The 23,241-nt window shown below is 48.1% G+C and overlaps 1 protein-coding gene and 1 non-coding gene across 2 annotated transcripts in view; both read right to left on the bottom strand.

Moving 5' to 3' along the window:
* The window catches only part of LOC127580254 (lamina-associated polypeptide 2, isoforms beta/delta/epsilon/gamma-like), a 35,228-nt gene extending 15,734 nt beyond the window's left edge, over window positions 1-19,494 (bottom strand). The window contains exons 1-3 of the mRNA XM_052033411.1: window positions 19,190-19,494; window positions 9,191-9,317; window positions 4,472-4,594 (exon numbers count right to left, since the gene is read on the bottom strand). Coding sequence (XP_051889371.1) covers window positions 4,472-4,594; window positions 9,191-9,317; window positions 19,190-19,414 — 475 coding nt within the window. The 5' untranslated portion in view covers window positions 19,415-19,494. The remainder of the gene's footprint in view (window positions 1-4,471; window positions 4,595-9,190; window positions 9,318-19,189) is intronic.
* A 3,452-nt stretch (window positions 19,495-22,946) lies between these two features.
* Window positions 22,947-23,018, bottom strand: trnaw-cca (transfer RNA tryptophan (anticodon CCA)). The gene has a single exon. It is a non-coding gene; the product is annotated as a tRNA-Trp (tRNA).
* Between the last annotated feature and the right edge of the window lie 223 nt (window positions 23,019-23,241).

The following is a 23,241-nucleotide window of genomic DNA, read 5'->3' as shown; positions in this document are numbered from 1 at the left end:
ATTGATGGGATTGTTCTACTGACATGAACCCGATAGCAAAAAAAAGGATGCAGATAAATCATAACTTATAATTAATATTATTAATCGTCAGTTTCCCTAAAACTATTTTGTTTTTCTTTTCCAACAAGGAATGACGACAGGCTGGCTGGGCTGGACCAGATGGTCCTCCCGTTTACTTTTTACATGCTTAATAAATGTTCCTTGGTTAAATTGCACCCCCAACGTTAACCGTAACCCTAAGGGGTACCCACATCTTTGCCTTCCTCCATACTCCAATGATCACCCAGAAACAGCGGGTAAGGAACTGATATCAATGATGTGGAAAAACCAGGAAATGTAACAGCAGCTAGTGCGTTGCCTCACTGTTCCAGGGACTGGATTCAATTTGCCCTCAAAAAGTAACAGTGAAAGGACACACTGGATGCTGGAACTATGGATTTTCAAAAGAGATTTGCCAAGATACTATACAGGAAATGGGTTAATAATATGAAGTTACTCAAGGAAATACGGTAAGCAGGAATTGCGAAAACAGAAGAGAAAGTCGACTGGAGGTAAAAGAGGGGGAGGAGTTGCATTACTAATCAGAGAACGTCACAGCTCTGCTCAGAGAGGACACAGTGGAGGGCTCATCCACTGCAGCATGATGGGTAGAGCTCAAAAATAAGCAATGCAGGGTTATACTATAGGCTTCCCAATAGCCACTGGGAGATAAAGGAACAGATGCGCAGAGAGATTAAGGAACCATATAAAAGCAACAGGGTTGTCGTAGTGGGTGACTTTAACTTCCCCAATACTGAGTGGAACTTCCTTAGTGCAAAAGGCTTAAGTTTCTTCAGTGCACTCAAGAGGGTTTCCTGAAACAGTCCATGGACAGTCCAACTGGAGGAGGTGATCACACTGGATCTTGTTTTGGGAAATAAGCCTGGGCAGGTGGCTGATCTTTTAGTGGGAGAGCATTTTGGGAATAGTGATCACAACTCCCTAAGTTTTAAGATGGCTATGAATAAAAATAAGAATAGAAAACTCCTTAAGTTTTAAGATGGTTATGAATTAAGACAAGTCTGGACCTTGTGGGAAATGTACTAGGAGGATATGGAGAAAGGCGAGAGCAGTGTGGGACATGCCAACGTGCTGGGGGAGGGCAAATTATGACATTATTAGATAGGAGCTGGGGGGAGGGGATTGAGAGCAGCTGTTTTCGGACAAGTCCACACCTGCCACGTGTAAGCTGTTTACAGACCAGCTAATCAGAGCTCAGGACTGCATGTTCTAGTGAGGAGGAAGTACAAGGATAGCAGGGTAAGGGAACCTTGGATGACGAGAGAGGTTATGAACTTAGTCAAAAAGATAAAGGAAGCGCGTGTAAGGTTTAGGAAGCTAAAACCAGACAGGGCTCTTGAGGAATATAAAGATAGCAGGAAAAAGCTCAAGCAGGGGATTAGGAGGGCCTAAAGGGGCCATGAAATGTCCTTGGCAAGTAGGATTAGAGAACCCCAAGGCATTTTATACTTGTATTAAAAACAAGAGGATAACTAGGGAGAGGGTAGGACCACTCAAGGATAGAGGAGGGAATTTATACTCTGAATCGGAGGAAGTGGGTGAGGTATTAAATGAGTATATTGCATCGATATTTACCAAGGAGGATGTGGAGGAAGGCGAGAGCAGTGTGGGGCATGCTAACATGCTAGGGCATTTGAGATCAAGGAGGAGATAGTGCTGGGTCTTTTGAAAGGCATCAAGGTGGATGTTCCCAGGGCTTGATGGGACACCTCTCAGATTATCGAAAGAGGCAAGAGATGAGATTGCTGGGGCCTTAACGAACATCTTTGTGTTCTCTCTCGCTACAGGCGAGGTCGCGGAGGACTGGAGAGTAGCCACTGTTGTTCCTTTGTTCAAGAAGTGAAATAGGGACGATCCTGGAAATTATAGGCTGGTGAGTCTCACATCAGTGGTAGGTAAACTGCTGGAGAGCATCCTTAGGGATAGGATTTCCACTCATATGGAAAAACATAGCCTGATTAGGGACAGTCAGCATGGCTTTGTGCAGGGCAGGTCATGTCTGACAAACCTAATTTAATTTTTTTTGAGGAGGTGACGAAGGTGATTGATGAGGGTAGGTCAGTGGATGTTGTATACATGGATTTGACAGTAATTTGACAGGGTGCCTCATGGTAGGCTGATCCAGAAGGTTAAGATGCATGGGATCCATGGTGACTTGGATTCAGAATTGGCTTGCCCAAAGAAGAGGGTAGTGGTGGAGGGGTGTTGTTCTGGCTGGAGGTCCATGAGCAGTGGTGTTCCGCAGGGATCGGAGCTGGGTCTTCTATTATTTACGATATATATAAGTGACTTGAATGAAACCGTAGACGGGTGGATTAGCAAATTTGCAGATGACACAAAGATTGGCGGAGTCATGGACAGTGTAGAGGGCTGTCGAAGGATGCAGCAGAATATAGATCAATTACAAATACGGGCAGAGAAATGGCAGACGGAGTTTAATCTGAGCAAGTGGGAGGTGTTGCACATTTGGTAGATCAAATGCAAGGGGAAAGTATACAGTTAACGGTGGGACCCTAAACAGCACTGATGCACAGAAGGACCTTAGGGTCCAGGTCTACAACGCCCTGAAAGTGACCAAGTAGCTAAGGAAGTAATGGTGTACAGCATGCTTGCCTTCATTGGTCAAGGCACTGAGTACAAGAGTCAGGAAGTCATATTATACAAAACTTTGGTTAGGCAGCACTTGGAGTATTATGTGCAGTTCTGGTCGTCCCATTACATGAAGGATGTGGAAGCTTTTAAAAGGGTGCAGAAGAGGCTTACCAGGATGCTGCCTGGATTAGAGAGTATGAGCTATAAGGAGAGGTTGGACAGACTTACTGTAGGTTGTTTTCTCTGGAGTGTCAGAGGCCGAGGGGAGACCCGATGGAAGTTTATAAAATCAGGAGGCGTAGACAGGGAGACAGTCCAAATCTTATTCTCAGTGTAGAAATGTCAAGTACTAGAGGACATGCATTTAAGGCAAGAGGGTGAAAGAGTTTAAAAGAGATGTGCGGGGCAAGTGTTTTTTTTTAAAAAAGCTCAGAGAGTAGTAAGTGCCTGGAACAGGCTGCTGGGGGTGTGTGGGGGGGAAATGGTGGAAGCAGATCAGATAGTGGCATGTTAGACAGACACATGAATGTTTAGGGAATGGAGGGATATGCTTCATCTACAGGCAGAAGAGATTTAGTTTAATTCAGCATTGTGTTTGGCGCAGACATTGTGGGCCGAAGGGCATGTTCCCGTGAACTGTTCTATGTTCAATGGATGTTTCCTAGGTTACAGATATAAAACAATATGACTCCAGTGGTTTCTGAGCAATAATCTCACAATATAGAATCAGACAAAGGGGATCAAAATAAGGAGCTCAGTTAACTGAAATGAGAAGTGATTTCAGAAGTCAGACGGGCTACTATAGCTCAGAGTTACAGATTCAGCAGGGAAACAGGCCCTTCGGCACACTGTGTCCATGCCAACCATTAAGCACTCACAAATCCTTCTGGGGCTTCAACATATCACTAACTCACTCTACAGTGAGTCTTGGATTACCATCATAGCTCATGCACCTCTCAGTAATTTCCCTGCATAATTAGTCTTTCACCTCCTAGATAAACTTAAACATTCCTAAAATATCAGCTAGACAGAAGGTTCTTGGAATGTTAGAAATGGCAGTGCCAGTAGTAAGGAGGGCTTTTTATAAGGGAATAGGGTAAATATTTGAAGGAAAAACATGTACAAGGATGGCACAGCTAGAAAAACCGCTGCCTCACAGCCCAAGACCTGGGTTCAGTCCTGACCTCTCGTGCAGCCAGGGTGGAATTTGCACGTTCTCCATGTGGGTTTCCTGCAGGCATTCCGACTTCCACATCCCAAAGATGTGCGGGTTGGTAAGTTAATTGGCCGCTGTAAATTACACCTGAATGTGTAGGCGAGTGGTAGAATCCGAGGAGAGTTGATGAGAATGTGGGGAGAGTAAAATTCTCTAGTATGGTAGATGATTAATTTACATTTGTACTGCTTGCTGTTCCCATCAGTGGCTGCTTTCAACTGGGTAATGTTTCAAAAAGCACCGGACCAAAATTAAGTTTTAGAAATATGGCAATAATTTTTGTTTCAACAAGAAGCTCACAGGTCACTTTTCCCAGTGACACAGGGGATGACAACTACCCAGCCTCTGCTACACCCCTGACCCAGAAAGCAACCAAAGTTCCATTTGCTCTGATTCAAATAAATAAAAACCAGGATTACAAAAACAGAATAAAAGGAACAGAAGTGCATGGAATGAAAGATTATTTTATGATGGAAATCAAAAGTGACTGGACCAAATTAATTTTTTGTTCCTATGTATCCGTTAACCATCTGTGTTTCACATCTTAAAATGCAGAATGCTAAAACACTTTCATTTTGAATCTCACACTCTAATCTTAGTCACCTTCTTCCGTGTCGCTGTACTGATCAGAATCTGTGCTCCCGTTTGGCTGGTTTTCCTCAGCTGCTGCTGAAGCTTGGTCCATCAGCTGCTCCAGCTTCCTCTCATAGACTTTCCTCGTGGTGGCTACACAGAGAGAACAAGGACACATCACTCATCATCTGAAAACTTCGGACAAGGTAAGAAAAAATGAAAGCAAAAGAAAACCCTACAAAACAAAAAGTAGAACTTTACAATACTGATCAGCACATTACGGAGTGGTGAAGGTGGTGAATGGTATGCTTGCCTTCATTGGCCAAGGCAAATATAGAAGTTGGGATGACATGTTACATTTGCACAAATCATTGGTTCGGCTGCACTTGGACACTGTGTGTGGTTCTGGTCGCCATGCTATAAGGAAGATGTGATTATACTAGAGAGGATGAAGAAAGGATTCACTGGAATGTTGCCTGGAACGGAGGGCTTGAGTTGCAAGGAGAGACTGGATAGGCTGGGACTGTTTTTCTTGCAGCAGAGCTGGCTGAGGTGTGACCTTGTAGAGCATTATAAAATTATGAGGAGCATAGATAGTCACTATCTTTTTCCCAGGGTAGGGCAGTCTAAAACTAGAGGGCACAAGTTTAAGGTGAGAGGGGAAAGGTTTAAAGGTTATCTGAGGGGCAAAGTTTTCACACACAGAAGGTGGTGGGTATATGGAACGACCTGTCAGAGAAAGTGGTTGAGGCAGGTACAATCATAGAACAGTACAGCACAATACAGGCCCTTCGGCCCACAATGTTGTGCCGACCTTTAAACCTCACCTAAGACTATCTACCCCCTTCCTCCCACATATCCCCCTATTTTAAATTCCTCCATATGCTTATCTAACAATCTCTTGAACTTGACCAACGTATCTGCCTCCACCACTACCCCAGGCAGCACATTCCATACCCCAACCACTCTCTGGGTAAAAAACCTCCCTCTGATATCTCCCTTGAACTTCCCACCCATTACTTTAGAGCCATGCCCTCTTGTATTGAGCATTGGTGCCCTGGGAAAGAGGCACTGGCTGTCTATCTATTCCCCTTAATATTTTGTACACCTCTATCATGTCTCCCCTCATCCTCCTTCTCTCCAAAGAGTAAAGCCCTGGCTCCCTTAGTCTCTCCTCATAATCCATACTCATGATGCTTAAAAGACACTTGGACAGGTACAATGGATAGAAAAGGTTTAGCGGGCTATGGGCCAAATGCAGGCAAATGGGATCTTGGTCGGCGTAGACGAGTTGGACTGAAGGGCCTGTTTCCATGCTGTATAACTATGACTCTATGAAAATGCAACACAAAAGATGTACAACAAAACACCACCACTTTAGTTGAGTGACAAGAAATTGACAACAAACAGCCACAGTAATAAAGTATGAGAACTGGTTATTTTTCCTTTACACTGCCTGGGTTACTAGATTTTAGAGCTTCCACAGTTTTGTTTTCATCCAGTGAGCCAAAGGCACCTCCGCGTTTGCTCCTGGGTTGCAAGAGGCTGATCCCAAGAGGTAGCGCAATGCTGTGAAACTCCAATGTTTGATAAGGCAGCAATTTCCCATTCTCAAGGTGACCCTGACTCGAGATTTGGTGCAAAGGACACAAGCTGTTTCCATTAGGCTGTTCTCAACCAGTTCTGGCATCAAACGTGCAGTAATTTCAGAGCTGGGAACTGCAGTTGTGGGATGCAAAACAACTTTTCAATACCATGACAATCTTCTTTATTATTAATCAAACTGCAGTTTTCAAATTCAGTACACCCTAGGGCATTTATCAGGCAAGAACACAAGTCATTTGACCCTCAGAATGACACATGGAATGCAAGTGCCACTTAAAAAAATTATTTGATCTGTTCAGTGTTGCCATGAACAATGTCCAGATAACAAAACACATCTAGTGAATGGTACTAGAGTGGCAATTCTAGACCGGATAGAATCTTTTTATCAATATGTTATCTTCAAAATGAGACTTCAGATTGAGTTTCATCTGAGTCCAGTTTTAAGTTCACATTTGCCTAGCATGAATTCTCTTCCATCGATAGATTTTCGTTTAGAAAGCAGTATGAAGTGAGGAGGAACAGGCGTCATTGCCTTTTCTGGTTGGTTATGCAATGCATTAATGAAGGTATCCATTGCATACTATAACAGATCAAACAGAGTTACCCAACAATTGGTTTACTGCCATAGATGAAAAGATCTAAAACATGGTAAGGAAAGCACGAAGAATTAACCTTTACCCTAGTTAGGGAGAGGGAATGTACATCTTGCACATTAACAGTGCAGATATCAAACTGCAAAAAGGAGCTACTTGAAGGATTGTAAAACAAGCAAAACTGAATTAATCTATCCTCTGACTGCTCATGCGCGCCTGGTGACACCTGGTATTCAAGATCACCAATTGGAATCGGATGTGTCACAAGTAACAGTAGACGTCAAAACATTTAATCTTACAGTGTATTACATCACATTTTCCCAAGGGAACACACAATTCATTTCCCTATCATTCATGTCTGCACCAAAGTGAACAGCAATAGTCTCAGAAGTTTGGGTTCTGAGGAAAAGATTGGAGGTAATTTTTTTAAAACTGGGAGGTGATTGTACTGATAGAATAAAGATAGTCAAGAAAATGGAAGACAAATCACAGGTATTATTTCAAATTAAATTGCAAGAGTAAGGGAAGGGTCACAGATTCCAATCAGTAACTGGTAAATTTAGGCCTTTAATCAGGATACTGTTCACACTGCAGCCAACATACGAAGCAGCTCCTGCACATGATGGAAATGGAACCTCTGGCGTTAGAAAGGGCACAGAAAAGACTTACGAGAATAGTTGCTGGGACAAGGGTCTAGTTGCAGGGATTGATTAGAGGGGTTAGGACTGTTTTCTTGAGAGAAGGATGAATGAAGATCTGATAAAACGATCAGGGATCTGGACAGTGGATCCATGAAGGGTGTTTCTACTGGGGAGATGGTTGAATACCAGAGGTCACAGGTATAAGGAAGAGAATTAATAGTGACACAAGGAAAGACTTTTTTGGAATGTGGTTGGAATTTGGAATATACTGCCTACAGATGTGATGGAGGAGGTTTCATGGTGGCATTCAAGAGGGAATTGGGTAAATATATGGAGAGGAAAACATCTGTAAGAATGAAAAACACGACGATGCTGGAGGAACTCAGCGGGCCAAGCAGCATCCGTGGAGAAAAGCAGGCGGTCAACGTTTCGGGTCAGGACCCTTCCTCAGGACTGAAGGTGGAAAAAGGGGAAGCCCAATATATAGGAGGGGAATGCAGAGCAGTGATAGGTGGACAGAAGAGGGGAGGCGGGGTGGACACAATGATAGGTAGGTGCAGGTAAGAGATAGTGATAGGCAGGTGTGGGGGAGGACAGGAGAGTAGATCCACCGGGGGATAGGTCACAGGTAAGGAGAGAAAGGAAAAGGTAGGAAAAAAGGAGGCTAGGAAATGGAAGAAGAGAAGAAGCACCCTGGGGTGGTGGGGTGGGGATTACCTGAAGCGGGAGAATTCAATGTTCATGCCGTTAGGCTGCAAGGTTCCAAGACGGAAAATGAGGAGCTGTTCCTCCAGTCTGCGCTTGGAATTCTCCTGGCAGTGGAGGAGGCCGAGGACTGACATATCAGTGATAGTGTGGGAGGGGGAGTTGAAGTGACTGGCAACAGGGAGATGCAGATCGCGGTTACGGACGGAGCGCAGGTGTTCTGCAAAATGGTCACCTCGTCTGCGTTTGGTCTCACCAATGTAGAGGCCACACTCTGAGCACCAAATGCAGTCGATGATATTAAGGGAGGTGCAGGTGAATCTCTGTCTCACCTGAAAGGACTGTTTGGGTCCCTGGATGGAGGTGGTGTAGGGGCAGGTGTTGCACCTATGGGGGGGGGGGGCAGTGGAAAGTCCCCGGGGTGGGAGCAGGACAGATGGGGGGGTGAAGGAGGAGTGAATGAGGGAGTCACGGAGAGCACGGTCCCTGTGAAAGGCAGAAAGGGGTGGGGAGGGGAAGATATGCTTGGTGGTGGGGTCTCATTGGAGATGGTGGAAGTGGGGGAGAATGACATGTTGAATACGTAGGCTGGTGGGATGAAATGTGAGCACAAGGGGGTCCCTATCCCTGTTGGGTCTGGGAGCAGTGGGGGTGAGAGCGGAGGTGCAGGAAATGGCAGAGGTGTGGGTGCGAGCTTTCGTGACCACAGTCGGGGGGAATCCCTGGTTAGAAAGATGTTGGACGTCTCGGGTGTCCAGGAGCGGAAAGCCTCATCATGCAAACATCTGTAAGGCTATAGACAGGTGGCCGGGTCAGGGGAGTTGGGGGGGGGTGGAGAAGGCAGGGCAAGTGAGTCAGTCCTACAGCACAGAAACAGACCATTCCACCCATGTCCATGCTAACTTGTGGGCACCCATCCATATTAATCGCATCTTCAAGCACTTGGCCAGTAGCCTTCAATGCCTAAGCAATTTAAGTGCTCATCTAAACACCTCTGGTAAAGGGCCAGTGTGGATATAATAGGCCAAATGACCTCCTCCTGTGCTATAACGATTTTATGATTCAGTAATTTAAAATAATTGAATGATCCAACAGGGAAAGAAGCAAATTTCTGAACGGATGAACTGTTAAATAATCCTCCAGGAGGCCTAGTACTTCGAAGTGAAAAGATCAGTCACATCATGAGATGCGGCATTGATACTTACCCACAATGGGACCCACAGAATACCCATATTTTATAAGTTGTTCTTTTAAGTTTTCATCTGTCAACTGAGTCACATCAATAAAATTGTTCTCTTCCACACTGGTTTTGTCTGTCTTCTTTGTGGCTTTCTGTGTAAGAAAGGCAATATTAGGGCCAAGAAAAGGATACAAATGGAAAATCTCCATTACTCTTTAAATGATCAACTGAAGTATGACGCAAGACATCTTTATTAGTCACATGTACATCGAAACACATAGTGAGATGCATCTTTTGCGTAGAGTGTTCTGGGGGCAGCCCGCAAGTGTCGCCACGCTTTCGGCGCCAACATAGCACGCCCACAACTTCCTGACCCATACGTCTTTGGAATGTGGGAGGAGACCAGAGCACCCGGAGAACATACAAACTCCTCACAGACAGCGGCGGGAATTGAACCTGGGTCGCTGGCACTGTAATAGCGTCATGCTAACCGCTACACTACCGTGCCTGCCCTTTATTGAGATGAAGCATAGGTGTTAGTGCATAAATCCTGAGTAAAGCTTTCGTCATTCCTTCACTGCTACGTTCTTCACTTTATCTGCAACCAAGTTTACATCCACAATAACACAGGTGTCCCGTACACTTTTCCCCCAAACCCCTCCTCACTCTTTAACCTTGTGGCCAGAACTGCCCGAGCTCCTTTGATGTTTCTCACATACTTTATTATCCTCTTTTCCCTTGTTTGATTTCTCACATTCTCCCTCAAAAATATACAAGGACTGTAGAAATGAAGCTAATTCTTAACAGTGGATCAGAATTAAACCACTCTCCAGGGCACAGAGAGAAAAGGGATCAAACCACTCATTGGTTCTGACAATGGGATCTACCAAAGTCAACACGTTAATTTGATTTAAAGCTTATTGGTTCCAAAAAACATTGTTTTGCCCACAATCAGGTACTAGTTCATCAGAGTTGTGCATACACGCAAATTAGGAGCACATCACTCAATCCCTTCAGCTTGCTCTACCTTTCAATAAGTTCATGACCGAGCAGACTGTAATCTTTCACTCCCTTATTTATCAATAATTTACCATCTACCTCTGCCTTAAACGTATTCACATTCTGCTTCCCCCACCCTTTGAGGAAGAAAATTCCAAAGAATAATGACACTTGGAATCGTTTTTTTGCCTCATCTCAATCTCTAATGGAGCAGCCCTTGTTCTAGATTCTCCCACAGGAAACAGCCTCTCTACGTCAATTTGTCAAGATCCCTCAGTTTCAATCAAGTTACCTCTCATTTTTCTAAACTCTTGCAGATACCAGCAAAACCTGTCCATTTCAGGCACTGGTCCAGTAAACCTCTGAACTGCTTCCAAAGCCATAACACCTTCCTCAATAAGGAGGCCAATACAGTACACTGCACTCCATATGATGCCTCATCAATGTAGTGACAATCCAAACTCAATTCTGAACCTATTCCAATTTTCTACATTAGCACCTTCCCTGTTCGAACAAAAATAAAACTGATGTTAATTACAATTCCTTATTGTTGGATGGCCTGTTAATGAGTATTCCTGTGTCAGGATTTTGCTGCCTACTACTTGAGTCAGTTACAGAAACCAAGGGAAAGCGCTAGGAGTAGCTGAATACAGGCATCACGGACAGGCTACATTCCTAGAAAACCATCCATATCACAATTTTCTGTCAGGTGAACAATTCCCCACTGAATCCCATGTTATAAGCAGAGATGAGTTCCTACAGTATGTTTTACTCTGAGTCATAGAGATAAGCAGCATGGAAACAGGCCCTTTGGCCCAACTGGTCGTGTCCACCAAGATGCCCCATTTGCCAGTGTTTGGCCCATAACCTTATTAACCTTTCTAATCCACGTACCTGTCCAATTGTCTTTTCAAAGTTGTTATTGTACCTGCCTCGACCACTTCCTCTGGCAGCTTGTTCCATACACATACCACTCTGTGCAAAAAAAAGTTGCCCTTCAAGTTCCTATTAAATCTCTCCTGCTCATCTTAAACCTGTGCCCTCAAGTTCTAGATTCCCAACCCTGGGAAAAAAACTGTGTGCATTCACCCTATCTATGCCCCTCATGATTTTATACACCTCTATAAGATCATTCTCCTACGTTCCAAGGAATAAAGTTCTAGCCTGTCGAACTTCTCCCTTTTACTCAGCCCTTCCAACCTCTCCCTATAACTCAGCCCTTCAAGTCCTGGCAACATCCTTGTAGATCTTTTCTGTACTCTTTCCAGTTTAATAACATCGTTCCTATAGCAGGGCGACCAAAACTGAACACAGTACTCCAAGTGCGGCCTCACCAGCGTCCTGTACAACTGCACCATGACCTCCCAACTTTTAAACAATGCCCACACTGATGAAGGCCAGCGTGTCAAAGGCCTTCTTCACTCCCCTGTCTATCTGTGATTCCACTTTCAGGGAACCATCTGCTTGAACTCCAAGGTCCCTCTGTTCTACAACACTCCCCAAGGCTCTAACATTCACTGTGAAAATCCTACCTTGACCTGACTTTCCAGAATGCAACACTTTATCTGAATTAAACTCCATTTGCCGTTCCTCGGCCCACTTACTCAGCCGATCAAGATCCCCCTGTAATGTTGATAACCTTCTTCTATACTGCCTGTTTTAGTGCCACCTGCAAACTTACTAACCATGCAGTGTACATTCTTATCCAAATTACTGATATAGGTAACAAATAGCAACGGGCCCAGCACTGACCCGAGGCACACCTCTAATCACAGGCCTCAAGACCAAGAAACAACCTTCCACCATCACCCTCTGCTTCCTACCATCACCAATTATGCATCCAATCGGTCAGCTCTCTCTTCCAATCTAACCTTCCAAGAGCAGCTTACCACACAGAACCTTATCGTACTGGAGTCCATATAAACCACGTCTACCACCCTGCCCTCATTGACTTTCTTGGTCACATCACCAAAAAAATCAAGTTCATAAGACATGATCTTCCCAGCACAAAGCCATGCTGACTACCCCTAATCAACCCATCTTTCCAGATGCATGTGTTCCTTATCCCTCAGAATCCTCTCCAGTAACTTACCTACCACTGATGTTAGACTTATTGGTCTATAGTTCCCAGGTTTTTCTTTGCAGTCCTTCTTAAATAAAGAAACATTATTAAGCCATTTTATTGGCAATGACAAAGTGACCCATGGCCATTACCTAACAGCTGAGGCCAACATTAGACTCAGGATGAACAAGGCTTGTGCAAAAGAAACAGTAAATTATGTCAATTTTTCTTAGTCTCTCACTACTGTGGGGCAATAAGATTTGGATGTGACGTCACCACGTCGATTGGGTTGGCAATTGCAGCTGAGTCCCTCCTTTGCCATGCAGTCTCCACTCAGAGGACATGTGAACCGATGCCTCGGTGTGAAGTGCTATCATACTCTTCAACTGCGAGGCATTTTCTCTGATGTGCAAGGTTTGTGGATTGGGAAAGGGCTTAGGAAGTGGGGATATCAGGGAGAGGGACAGAATTTGAGGATCAGGGCTCATGGGAGAAAGGAGGTGTAGGAGTTCTGGGGAGGGGGGTGGGGGCAATGGGTTAAGGCAGAGTGACTTAGTGGAAGTGGAGTAGATGCCAAGGGATTACTTTAAGGAGCTGGCCATGGCTACTGCAGCTCCCCACTATGCAGTGTGTCAGAGAAAATGCCTCAGATAAAGAGCGCAGCAGTCCTGCACTCTGAGACATCTGTTCACAGGTCCTCGGATTGGTCAGGGTGTGGCAAAGGAGGGACTCCGCTGTCACTGCCAATCCAACGGACATGGTGACGTCACATCCAAATCATATTGGCAATTATAATATGATTTGGCAATCAGCATTGAGTAACTAAATTTAAAGTTGACAAAATTTGTTTCTTTCGCATTTTGTGTTTATTTTCCCCCCTATAAATTCGACAAGAGCAAATTTTGTTCCATATCTCAAATTTTTGGGTATTGCTTTGTGAATTCCGTAAGGGTGAATCTCCATTACCCAAATGGCTGTGAGCCAGGTGAAGTAAAAAAAAAGAAATGCAAGTCATAGGCGAAATGATGAGCCAAGGCTAATCATGTAATTTATAACATTTCACTGCTTTGCTACCCTAATGTTTGCTACCCTTAGACTCGTCAGATACAGATGCTGCTTTTGCCCAGTTACAAGAACTACTATCAAAACACATGGCAAGGAATCTGTAATTTTCGGACTACACACAGCAGAGCATCCACTGGCTTTCAATGACAATAACTTGTAATCAAAACACTTCCAACTTTGAGTTTAACTCAGTTAATCTCTAATTCAAGTGCAAATTGACCTAAATTTTTAATTCTGCCTGACATACTTGTTTCAAGCATTGTTTTTATTTCAGATTTCCAGTATCTGGAGTATTTTACTTTTGGATTCTTGAGATCAACAGTATTATGTTGTTTGAAGGCGTCTAAAGAAAGCACACATCAGTTAATTTTACAATTCCCAAAACTCTGGCAAGCTCACCTTCAAAATGATGAGATGGGAGAAACAGGAAAGCCTTCCAGCAAGAGCACAAAAGCAGCTGCATTCTTACAATTTTTTGACCTCGGACAACATTCCTCCACGGAGAGGTTTTACAAGAAACATGCGTCACACAGAAGATGAGGGACAACCACCTGAGAAAGCGCCATTTCATTTTCCAAAACCCGATCTGCAGCTTAAAATTAGCTTTTCTCTCTCCTCCGCAGTTCTGACAAAGGTGTTCGGCCTGAAACATTAACCATTTATCTTTCGACAGATGCTGCCTAACCTGCTGAGCGTTTCCAACATTTTCTAATTTTATTTCAGATTTCCAGCATCAGCAGTATTTTGTTTTAATATTTTGATTAATACACACAGGTTGCTATCAAGTAACAGGAACCCTGACCAAATTCCAGATTGGCGCAACTGGCACAGTATAGGCTCAACTATGCCCTTTACACCAGACATACAGCAGCAAAAGTGATAGGGAATTTAAAAATCTCAGAAGCACAACTGACACACAATAAGCAGCCTCTGATCATCCAAAGTCCACTTTTCTAAATGCAGTTGGGCTCATATAATTGTCAATGCTTCAGCATAACATTTGGTTTTCTATGCTTATTGAGGCTATAATCTTAGAATAATTACTGCAGAGGCTACCATTTGATTCGTCATGTTCAAACCAGCTATCAGAGTAACTTTCTATTTCTACATCGTAGCTTTGCAAATTCTTCCTTCCCATACCTCCAATTCCCTCTTCAAGGGCCCAGTAGAACCTGTCACCACATCTGCAGATTCCACCCACTTGCTGCTTAAACAAGCTTTTCATTTATTAATTTTCTTCTTTATTGGACGTCCTCTGTGCCCCAGCTCACTCCACCGAAGGGAAAAGTCTCCCATTGTCCAGACTCATCATTTTATACACTTCTATCAAATCCCCCCCTCAGGAAAGGAAACAGTCCCAGACTCTCTAATCTACCTTGTAACTGTAGTGACTCAACCCAGAAACCAATCATGTAAATCTTTACTGGACTCTAATGCTTCACACCCTTCCTATAAAGAAGTAACCCTAACTGAACACAGTGCACCAGTTGAGTGCAGACCAGCGCTTCAAAAGGCTTCAGCACAACATCCCTGCTTTGATGGTCCATGCTGATGAAGCCCAGAATTCTGTGCATCTTATTAATCGTTTTCTCAACCTGCCCTGCCACGTTCAATGATTTGTGCACCCATACTGCAGGTTCCCCGACACCTCTTTACAGCAGTATCCTTCGTTCTATTATCACCTCACCTCGTTCTTCCCACCAGAGAGCATCACCTCACATCTCTTTCTCCACATGAAACTTCCTCTGCCACGCGTCTGCCTGTTTATGCCCTGCTGCAGCCGATCACTGTCCTCTCCACAGTTCACGGTGCTTGGTCTGTTAATTTCATACCCGTGCTATCAGCGTTCCATTCCTGCCATTTATTTCAAATTTCATTATGTGGCATCATATCCAAAGCCTTCTGGAAGTCCATGCACACCACATCAACTGCATGGTCCTCATCAACTCTATCTAGTAGCTCATTGCAACTATTTACCAGATATGTCAAACACGATTTGCCCTGAAAAAGTGTGCTGGTTTCCCTTAATTACTCCATTTTCCTCCACACACACGTTATCTTTTAGCTATTTATGTGCCCATACAACACTTTTAGATTCCTAATTTTGTTGGCAGCTATCTTTTCTCATTCACTCTCTTTACCCTTTATTTTAATTTTCACTTCCCTTCTCAACCATCTGTAACGAGCTTAGTTTCCGACTGATATTTATAACTTGACACTCACAGACAGCCTTGTTTTGCTTTATCTTCCTATCTCTTTTGTCAGCCAGGGAGCTCTGGATTTGTATTTTCTTTCTTTGCTCATGGGAATGGGCCTCAACTGTACTTAAACGATCTCTTCCTTAGACTGTCCCATGACAGTTTTGCATGCCGAAACTTAGGGCAATTATCCTCCCAAAGTGCAACACCTGCCATTTCTCCACCCATATTTCCAACTGGTCTACATCCTGCTGTATCTTTTAACAACATTCCTCTGCCAATTTTTGCATCACCTGCAATACTTACTAATCGGCCCACCTACATTTTTGTCCAACTCATTTTGCCAACGGAGGTCCCAGCACTCCTCCCTGACAGGCACCACTGGTCACAGACCTCCAGTCTGAGAAACAAAGCTCCACCACTACCCTATCTTCTATGGCCAAGCATATTTTGAATCTAATCTAAGTCAGTGTGGATCCCATTTGGCTTAATCTTCTCGATCAGCCTACCATGAAGGATCTTTTCATCATTATGCGCCCGTCACTCTCTCGTTCAATTTAAAGTGGTCCATAGAGCTCACTTGTCTAAAGACAAGCTACCCGTTTTTATTTGGATGTATCTCCTTATTGTGATGAATGCAATAACGGAGTGGCTTCTTTAATTCACATGTTTTGGACACGTCAGAGTCTTAAAAAAAATTGGACAGAGGTGTGTCAAACTTTTTCTGTGCTCTTTAAAATAAATTTTAAACTTAATCCTTTGACTGCATTATTTGGGATTGTTGGAGAAAAGGATACAACTTTGGAGGCTTCTGATCTACACATTCTGGCTTTTATTTCTCTTATAGCCAGGAGGGCTGTGTTGCTTAAATGGAAGGAAGTCACTCCACCTACTCACGCTCAATGGTTACGGGATGTTATGTCCTACCCGAATTTAGAGAAGACCTGCTGTTCAATTTCTGAATCTAACTTAGATTTTCAAACACTTTGGGGACCTTTTTTGAATTATTTTCAAAACCTTTGATTTGGTGGCTAAAGTATAGATATTGGCTGATATCACCATGTGTCAAGGGTTTTTCCTTGTCCTTTTTCTTTACTAAACAGCTCCGGTCTTGGTAGTGGGTTTAGATTTTTTTTAAATAATAAAATGATTCCAATTTATTCATTATTAATTAATTATGTGTGATTACTAATATAGAGTATTGTGATTTCAAGTATGATTTAACACAATGTATTTAGTAGTACTTCTACCTTTTTCATTCAGGTACTCTGTATTTTCTTTGCCGAATTAATAAAAAATATTGTAAAAAGGATCTTGTCAAATGCTTTACTAAAGTCCATGCATACATCCATCCACTGCCCCATCCTCATCAATCTTCAGCACTTAACCCATTACACTGTGTTGCAGGCTCTGTATTCTCCTCACAACTTGTGAACCCACCTATCTTTGCATAATCAGCAAAACTGACTACAGTACATTTGGTTCCTTCATCTAAGTCAACAATATCGATTATTTAGGAAAGGTGTGCAAGTTAGAGCTGGGTACCAGCCACATATATTTAAAACTTAACACTATGCTTTCTGATAGAGAGCAGTATGTACATGAGAAAAAGCAAGTCATTGATTGAACTCAAGATGACAGCAGGAGTGGAAAGAGAAGCTCCTCCAGGAGACAAAAAAAAAATGCTGGAAACATTGCGCAGGTCCCACAGCATCTGTGGAAAAAGAGTCTTAAAACTGAAACTGTTTCCCCCCCCCAACAGATGCTGCCTCACCTGCTGAACAGCATTTTCTGTTATTACGCCTGCTAGATAGAGATGGAACCAAGTAACTGCAATTCTACACGTATAAGCAACTATCAGAGGAGGTCTGCCCCACCTCAAAGACTACAGAATTCTAAGGGGGAGCTAACAATAGACAGTCAAACAGTATTTTAACTGTGAATTTTGATAAGAGTCATTCTGGCACTCTGGTATTCTGACAAAAATAAATTGACGGAAAGATGCACACACACAGTTGGAAAACAGCATAGACCCCTTACAAGTACTAAAAAAAAGACAATAACTTCATTAATTTACAATGCACACAGCAATGTACAGATTAAAATGCAATCCTTGACGTCTAGGATGCACTTCAACCCACACAATGCCCACCAGTCTCGGAAGGCCACCAGTGAGCAAGTGGATACCGTTGCTCCCTCTCCTCAGACGAGTCTGTATCCTCGGAAGAGGAGCAGGCAGTCATTTGGATGGACCCCCTGACAGCCCACTGCCTGGACCTTTGAATGGCACAAAATGATTGCTGGAACTCAGTGGGTCAGTTAGCATCTGCGGAGGGAAAAGATTGGCCAGCGTTTTGGGTCAAGACCCTGCATCCAATCCTGATGTGAGGTTTTGACCCGAAATGTTGACCATCCCTTTGCCTCCACAGATGCTACCTGACCTGTTGACTTTTACCCCAGCCACTGCCCCGAATCAGCCCTCCCTCCCTCACACCATCCTCCCACACTCATCCCCCCTCCCTCCCGCCTGCCCTCACCCCCACCAACTCACGTTCTCACCCCCTCACGTCCTTATCCTCAACCCCCACATCCTCAAGCCCAAACCCCCTCACGTCCTTGCCCCCTCCACCATGTCTTCGCCCCCCACAAGTCCTCACACCCTCATCCCCCCCCTCACCCTCCCCTCACACCCTCATCCCCCCCTCACCCCCCCATCCCCCCTCACCCCCCCATCCCCCCTCACCCTCATCCCCCTCACCCCCCCACACCCTCATCCCCCCCACCCCCATCCCCCCCTCACCCCCATCCCCCCTCACCCCCCACACCCTCACCCCCCCTCACCCTCATTCCCCCTCACCCCCCCACACCCTCACCCACATCCCCCCTCACCCCCCACACCCTCATCCCCCTCACCCCCCACCCACATCCCCCTCACTCCCACACCCTCATCCCCCCTCACCCTCCCACCCACATCCCCCCTCACCCCCATCCCCCTCACCCTCACCTCCCCACCCACATCCCCCCTCACCCCCATCCCCCCTCACCCTCATCACCCCCTCATCCCCCCAACCCCCTCACCCACATCCCCCTCACCCCCCCACACCCTCATCCCCCCTCACCCTCATCCCCCTCGCCCCCCCACACCCCCCTCACCCCCCCACACCCTCATCCCCCTCACCCCCCCACCCCCCTCACACCCTCATCCCCCCTCACCCCCCCACACCATCCCCCCTCACCCTCATCCCCCCTCACCCCCCCATCCCCCCTCACCCCCCCACACCCTCATCCCCCCTTACACCCTCATCCCCCCTCACCCCCCCACACCCCCATCCCCCTCATCCCCCCACACCCCCATCCCCCCTCATCCCCCCACACCCCCATCCCCCCTCACACCCTCATCCCCCCATCCCCCCACACCCTCATCCCCCCTCACCCCCCCACACCCTCATCCCCCCTCACCCCCCCACACCCTCATCCCCCACACCCTCATCCCCCCTCACCCTCATCCCCCTCACCCGCCCACCCACATCCCCCCTCACACCCTCATCCCCCCTCACCCCCCCACACCCTCAACACCCACATCCCCCCTCACACCCTCAACACCCCATCTCCCCTCACACCCTCACCCACACCCCCGTCCCCCCTACACCGCCCCAGTCCCGGGGTACAGCCCCCCCCCCGGCCCCCGGGGCTGCCTCACCCGGTGCGGGCGGCCCGGGCCTGGTCCCGGTGCCGGGCCCTCGTCCTCGTCGCTGGAGAAGTCGGGGCTGCGGCGGGCGTTGCGGGCCGTCAGGTGCTGCAGGTAGAGCTGCACGTACACATCCTTGCGCTGGTCGCCGAGCGGCAGGCGGACGCTGTGCGCCACCAGCTCGCTCTTCAGCCGCTCCTTGGTGAGCACGGACGGGTCGTGCAGGAACTCGGGCATGGCTGCCTGCCGGTCGACCGACCAGGCCTCCCGCTCCCGCTCCCGCCCTCGCCCCACCCCGCCGCAACCGCCGCCGCCACTGGCCCACGCACCGGCCCAGCCCCGCGCCCATTGGTCCCCGGCGGAGGGGGCGGATCCCGTAGCAACGGGGGCGGGAGGAGGGGAGGAGGGGAGGGGGGGCAGGGGGAGATGGGGGAGGGGGAGGAGGGGGAGGAGGGGGGAGGGGGAGGGGGAGGGGGAGGAGGGGAGAGGGGGAAAGGGGGGAGATGGGGAGGGGGAGTTGGCGGGAGGATGATGTTGGGGGGAGGGGGAGGGAGATGTGGGGGGGCAGGGGGAGGGGGGCAGGGGGAGAGGGGGGAGGGGGAGGAGGGGGCAGGGGGAGAGGGGGGAGGGGGAGGAGGGGGCAGGGGGAGGGGGAGAGGGGGGAGGAGGGGAGATGGGGAGGGGGAGGAGGGGAGAGGGGGGAGATGGGGAGGGGGAGTTGGCGGGAGGATGATGTTGGGGGGAGGGGGAGGGAGATGTGGGGGGGCGGGGGGAGGGGGGAAAGAGAAGAGGGGGCAGGGAGAGAAGGGGGAGGGGGAAAGGGGGGAGGGGGAGATGGGGAGAGGGAGGGAGAGGGGGGAAAGGGGAGATGTGGGGGAGATGGGGAGGGAGATCTGGGGGGAGGGGGAGATGGGGAGGGGGAGATGGGGAGGGGGAGTTGGCGGGAGGATGATGTTGGGGGAGGGGGAGGGAGATGTGGGGGGCAGGGGGAGAGGGGGCAGGGAGAGAAGGGGAGAGGGGGAAAGGGGGAGATGGGGAGGGAGATCTGGGGGGAGTTGGCGGGAGGGAGATGTTGGGGGGAGGGGGAGGGAGATGTTGGGGGAGGGGGAGGGAGATGTTGGGGGAGGGGGAGCTGTGGGGGGAGTTGGCGGGAGGGAGATGTGGGGGGAGGGGAGGAAGGTGTGGGGGAAGGGAGGAAGGTGTGGGTGAGGGGAGGGAGATGTGTGGGGGAGGGGGGAGGGAGATCTGGGGGAGGGAGGAGATGGGGACGGAGATGTTGGGGGAGGGGAGAGTGGGGGGACGGGGAGATGTGGGGGAGGGGAGGGAGATGTGGGGTGGGGGAGGGGAGGGAGATGTGGGGGGAGGGGGAGGGATGTGTGTGGGTGGAGAGGGGGAGGGAGGTGTGTGGGGGAGACGGGAGGGAGATCTGGGGGAGGGGGGAGATGGGGACAGAGATGTTGGGTGGAGGGGAGAGTGGGGGGACGGGGAGATGTGGGGGAGGGAGGTGGGGGGAGGGGGAGGGAGATGTGGGGGAGGGGAGGGAGATGTGGGGTGGGGGAGGGGGAGGGAGATGTAGGGGAGGGCGGAGGGAGATGGGGAGGGGGAGGGATGTGTGTGGGGGAGAGAGGTGCGTGGGGGGGAGGGGGAGGGAGGTGCGTGGGTGGAGAGGGGGAGGGAGGTGTGTGTGGGAGACGGGAGGGAGGTTTGTGGGGGGAGGGTTGCGTGGGGGAGGGGGGACGGAGGTGCGTGGGGGGGAGCGGGGCTGGGTGGAAAGTGGGAGGGAGGTGCGTGGGGGGGAGAGGGGGAGGGAGGTGCGTGGGGGGAGAGGGGGCGGGAGGTGCTTGGGGGAGGGGAGGGAGAGATGTGTTGGGGAGAGGGGAGGGAGGTGTGTGAGGGGGAGGGGGAGATGTGGGGGAGAGGGAGATATGTGGGGGAGAGGGAGATATGTGGGGAGAGGGGTGAGATATGGGGGCAGAGGGCTAATGGGGAGAGGGGTGAGATGTGGGGTGTTTGGGTAGGAGGGGTGTGATCTCTTTTTCCAAAGCAGCTCTATCTTATATGTGTTAAATGCATATATAGGAGAGAGGCCATATTCCTCAATGATTTGTTGTAGCTCCCGGCAGTGAAGTTCCTGCCCTCTTTGACGACCCTTCACCTGCCTCAAGTTTTGCCATAACTGTGTTGTATTTTCCTGGATCATCATCAGGGGCAACTGCTGTTGATTCTGATCTTCCAACAACACTCTACCATTTTTTTGTTTTTCAATTATTACCAATCTGCCCTTCATAACCCATAAATGTACTGTTCTGGGTAACACTTTAGGCTGAGTGGTGCACAATGGACATTTCAGTACCCACTATCTTCACAGTGAAAAATAGATCTGTAATTGAGGACCCAAGAGGCAATGCACCAACAAAAAAAGTGTAAATCTAATGTCTGTAAATTGAGGAGTTCCTGTAATATCATTGAAATGATTATTGCAATGGTTGGGTCAAATAACGGAAGAAAACCACTTGGCCCATTGTGTCCTCGCCAGCTCTCTACCAGAGCAACTCTCTCGTTCCACCCCAGGCCCCTTCTCCGTGGCCTTGCAAAATTTCCCTCGCCGTATATTTATCCAGTTTCCTCTTGAAGGCCAGAATAAAAACCAGCCTTCATCACATCTGCAGGTAAAGCCTTCCAGATTCCAACCACAGGCTGCAGATAAGAAGTTCCCCCCCCCCCCCCCCCTTTTACCTGAGTTTAGTTCTCAACCCCAGACTCCTGCTGTCCACTCGGGATCATTTCATAGACCCATCAAACCTCTCATCCCCCTCAACCGAAGGTAGTCCCAGCTTCACTAGTCTGTCCTTGCAACGCGAGTCCCTCACCCCAGCACCCACCAAATCCCTCATCCCCTCTACCGAAGGTAGTCCCCGCTTCACTAGTCTGTCCTTGCAACGCGAGTCCCTCACCCCAGGACCCACCAAATCTCTCATCCCCCTCTACCGAAGGTAGTCCCCGCTTCACTAGTCTGTCCTTGCAACGCGAGTCCCTTACCCCAGGACCCACTCTCCTAACTCTTCTCTGGACTCTCGCTGATGCTTTCTGCATCGTCCTCTGACGAGGTGACCAGAACTGAACACAATACTCCGGATGAGGCTGGGCCACTGTTTTAGAAAAGGTTCAGCGTGAGTTCCCTGCTTTTATACTCTATGCTTGCATCGATCAATCCCAGAACTGTGCATGTCATTTTCAACCTACCCTGCCACTTTCAATGATTTGAACACCCGTATCCTCAGCTCCCTCTGGCACCCCTTTTTAGAACCGTCCCCTTTAGACTGGATCACCTCTCCTCATCCTCCCACTGAAACGCATTGACCTCTGCACACACCATAACTTCTGCAGACGCTGAAATGGGGAGCAATTCACAAAAAGTGCCGGAGGAACTCGGCGTCCTCACACTTTCCGGATTAAATTTCATCTGCCATGCTAACAAAAGCCTGTTTACCGCCCGCAGCAATTTATCAATATTTTTTTCTTTTTGTCACATAACTACATCTGCAGACTTATACATTGTGCAAGCCTGGGTCGCTAAAATAGGTCATCAAAGCAATGGTCCCAACATTGATTCACGGTTCTTGTTCACCTCCCTCAAATAGCCCGGAAGCAGACAATATGAAAAGAATAACACGACATGGGCATGTAATTATTGGGGTGATTGACCCGCCGTTGGTGAGAGAGTGCGGTTTATGTTTAGATGGAGCCGTGGCTGAGCTGGTAAAAGGATTGACCCCGACGTGATTCGAACACGCAGCCTTCTGATCTGGAGTCAGACGCGCTACCGTTGCGCCACGAGGTCTGAAACACTGGGGCTCAGGGATCGCCTTAAAGCAGCGCGGCGGTGCTCGCCCCCGGCGCTCGCCCCCGAGCTCCGGCGGGGCCGCGCGGCCACCCGCGCCCCGGGGAGAGCTGCAGGGGCGGCTAGAAACCCGCCGGGGGCGTTCCCTCACTGTGGGACGCTCCCTCACTGTGGGACACTTCCTCACTGTGGGGCTCACTGGATGGGGCGCTATCCCTGTGGG

The sequence above is a fragment of the Pristis pectinata genome, chromosome 19 (genome assembly GCF_009764475.1).
Source record: "Pristis pectinata isolate sPriPec2 chromosome 19, sPriPec2.1.pri, whole genome shotgun sequence".
Classification (NCBI taxonomy): Eukaryota; Metazoa; Chordata; class Chondrichthyes; order Rhinopristiformes; family Pristidae; genus Pristis; species Pristis pectinata.
Note: the sequence above shows the minus strand (reverse complement) of the source record. Positions and strands in the feature narration are given on the sequence as shown.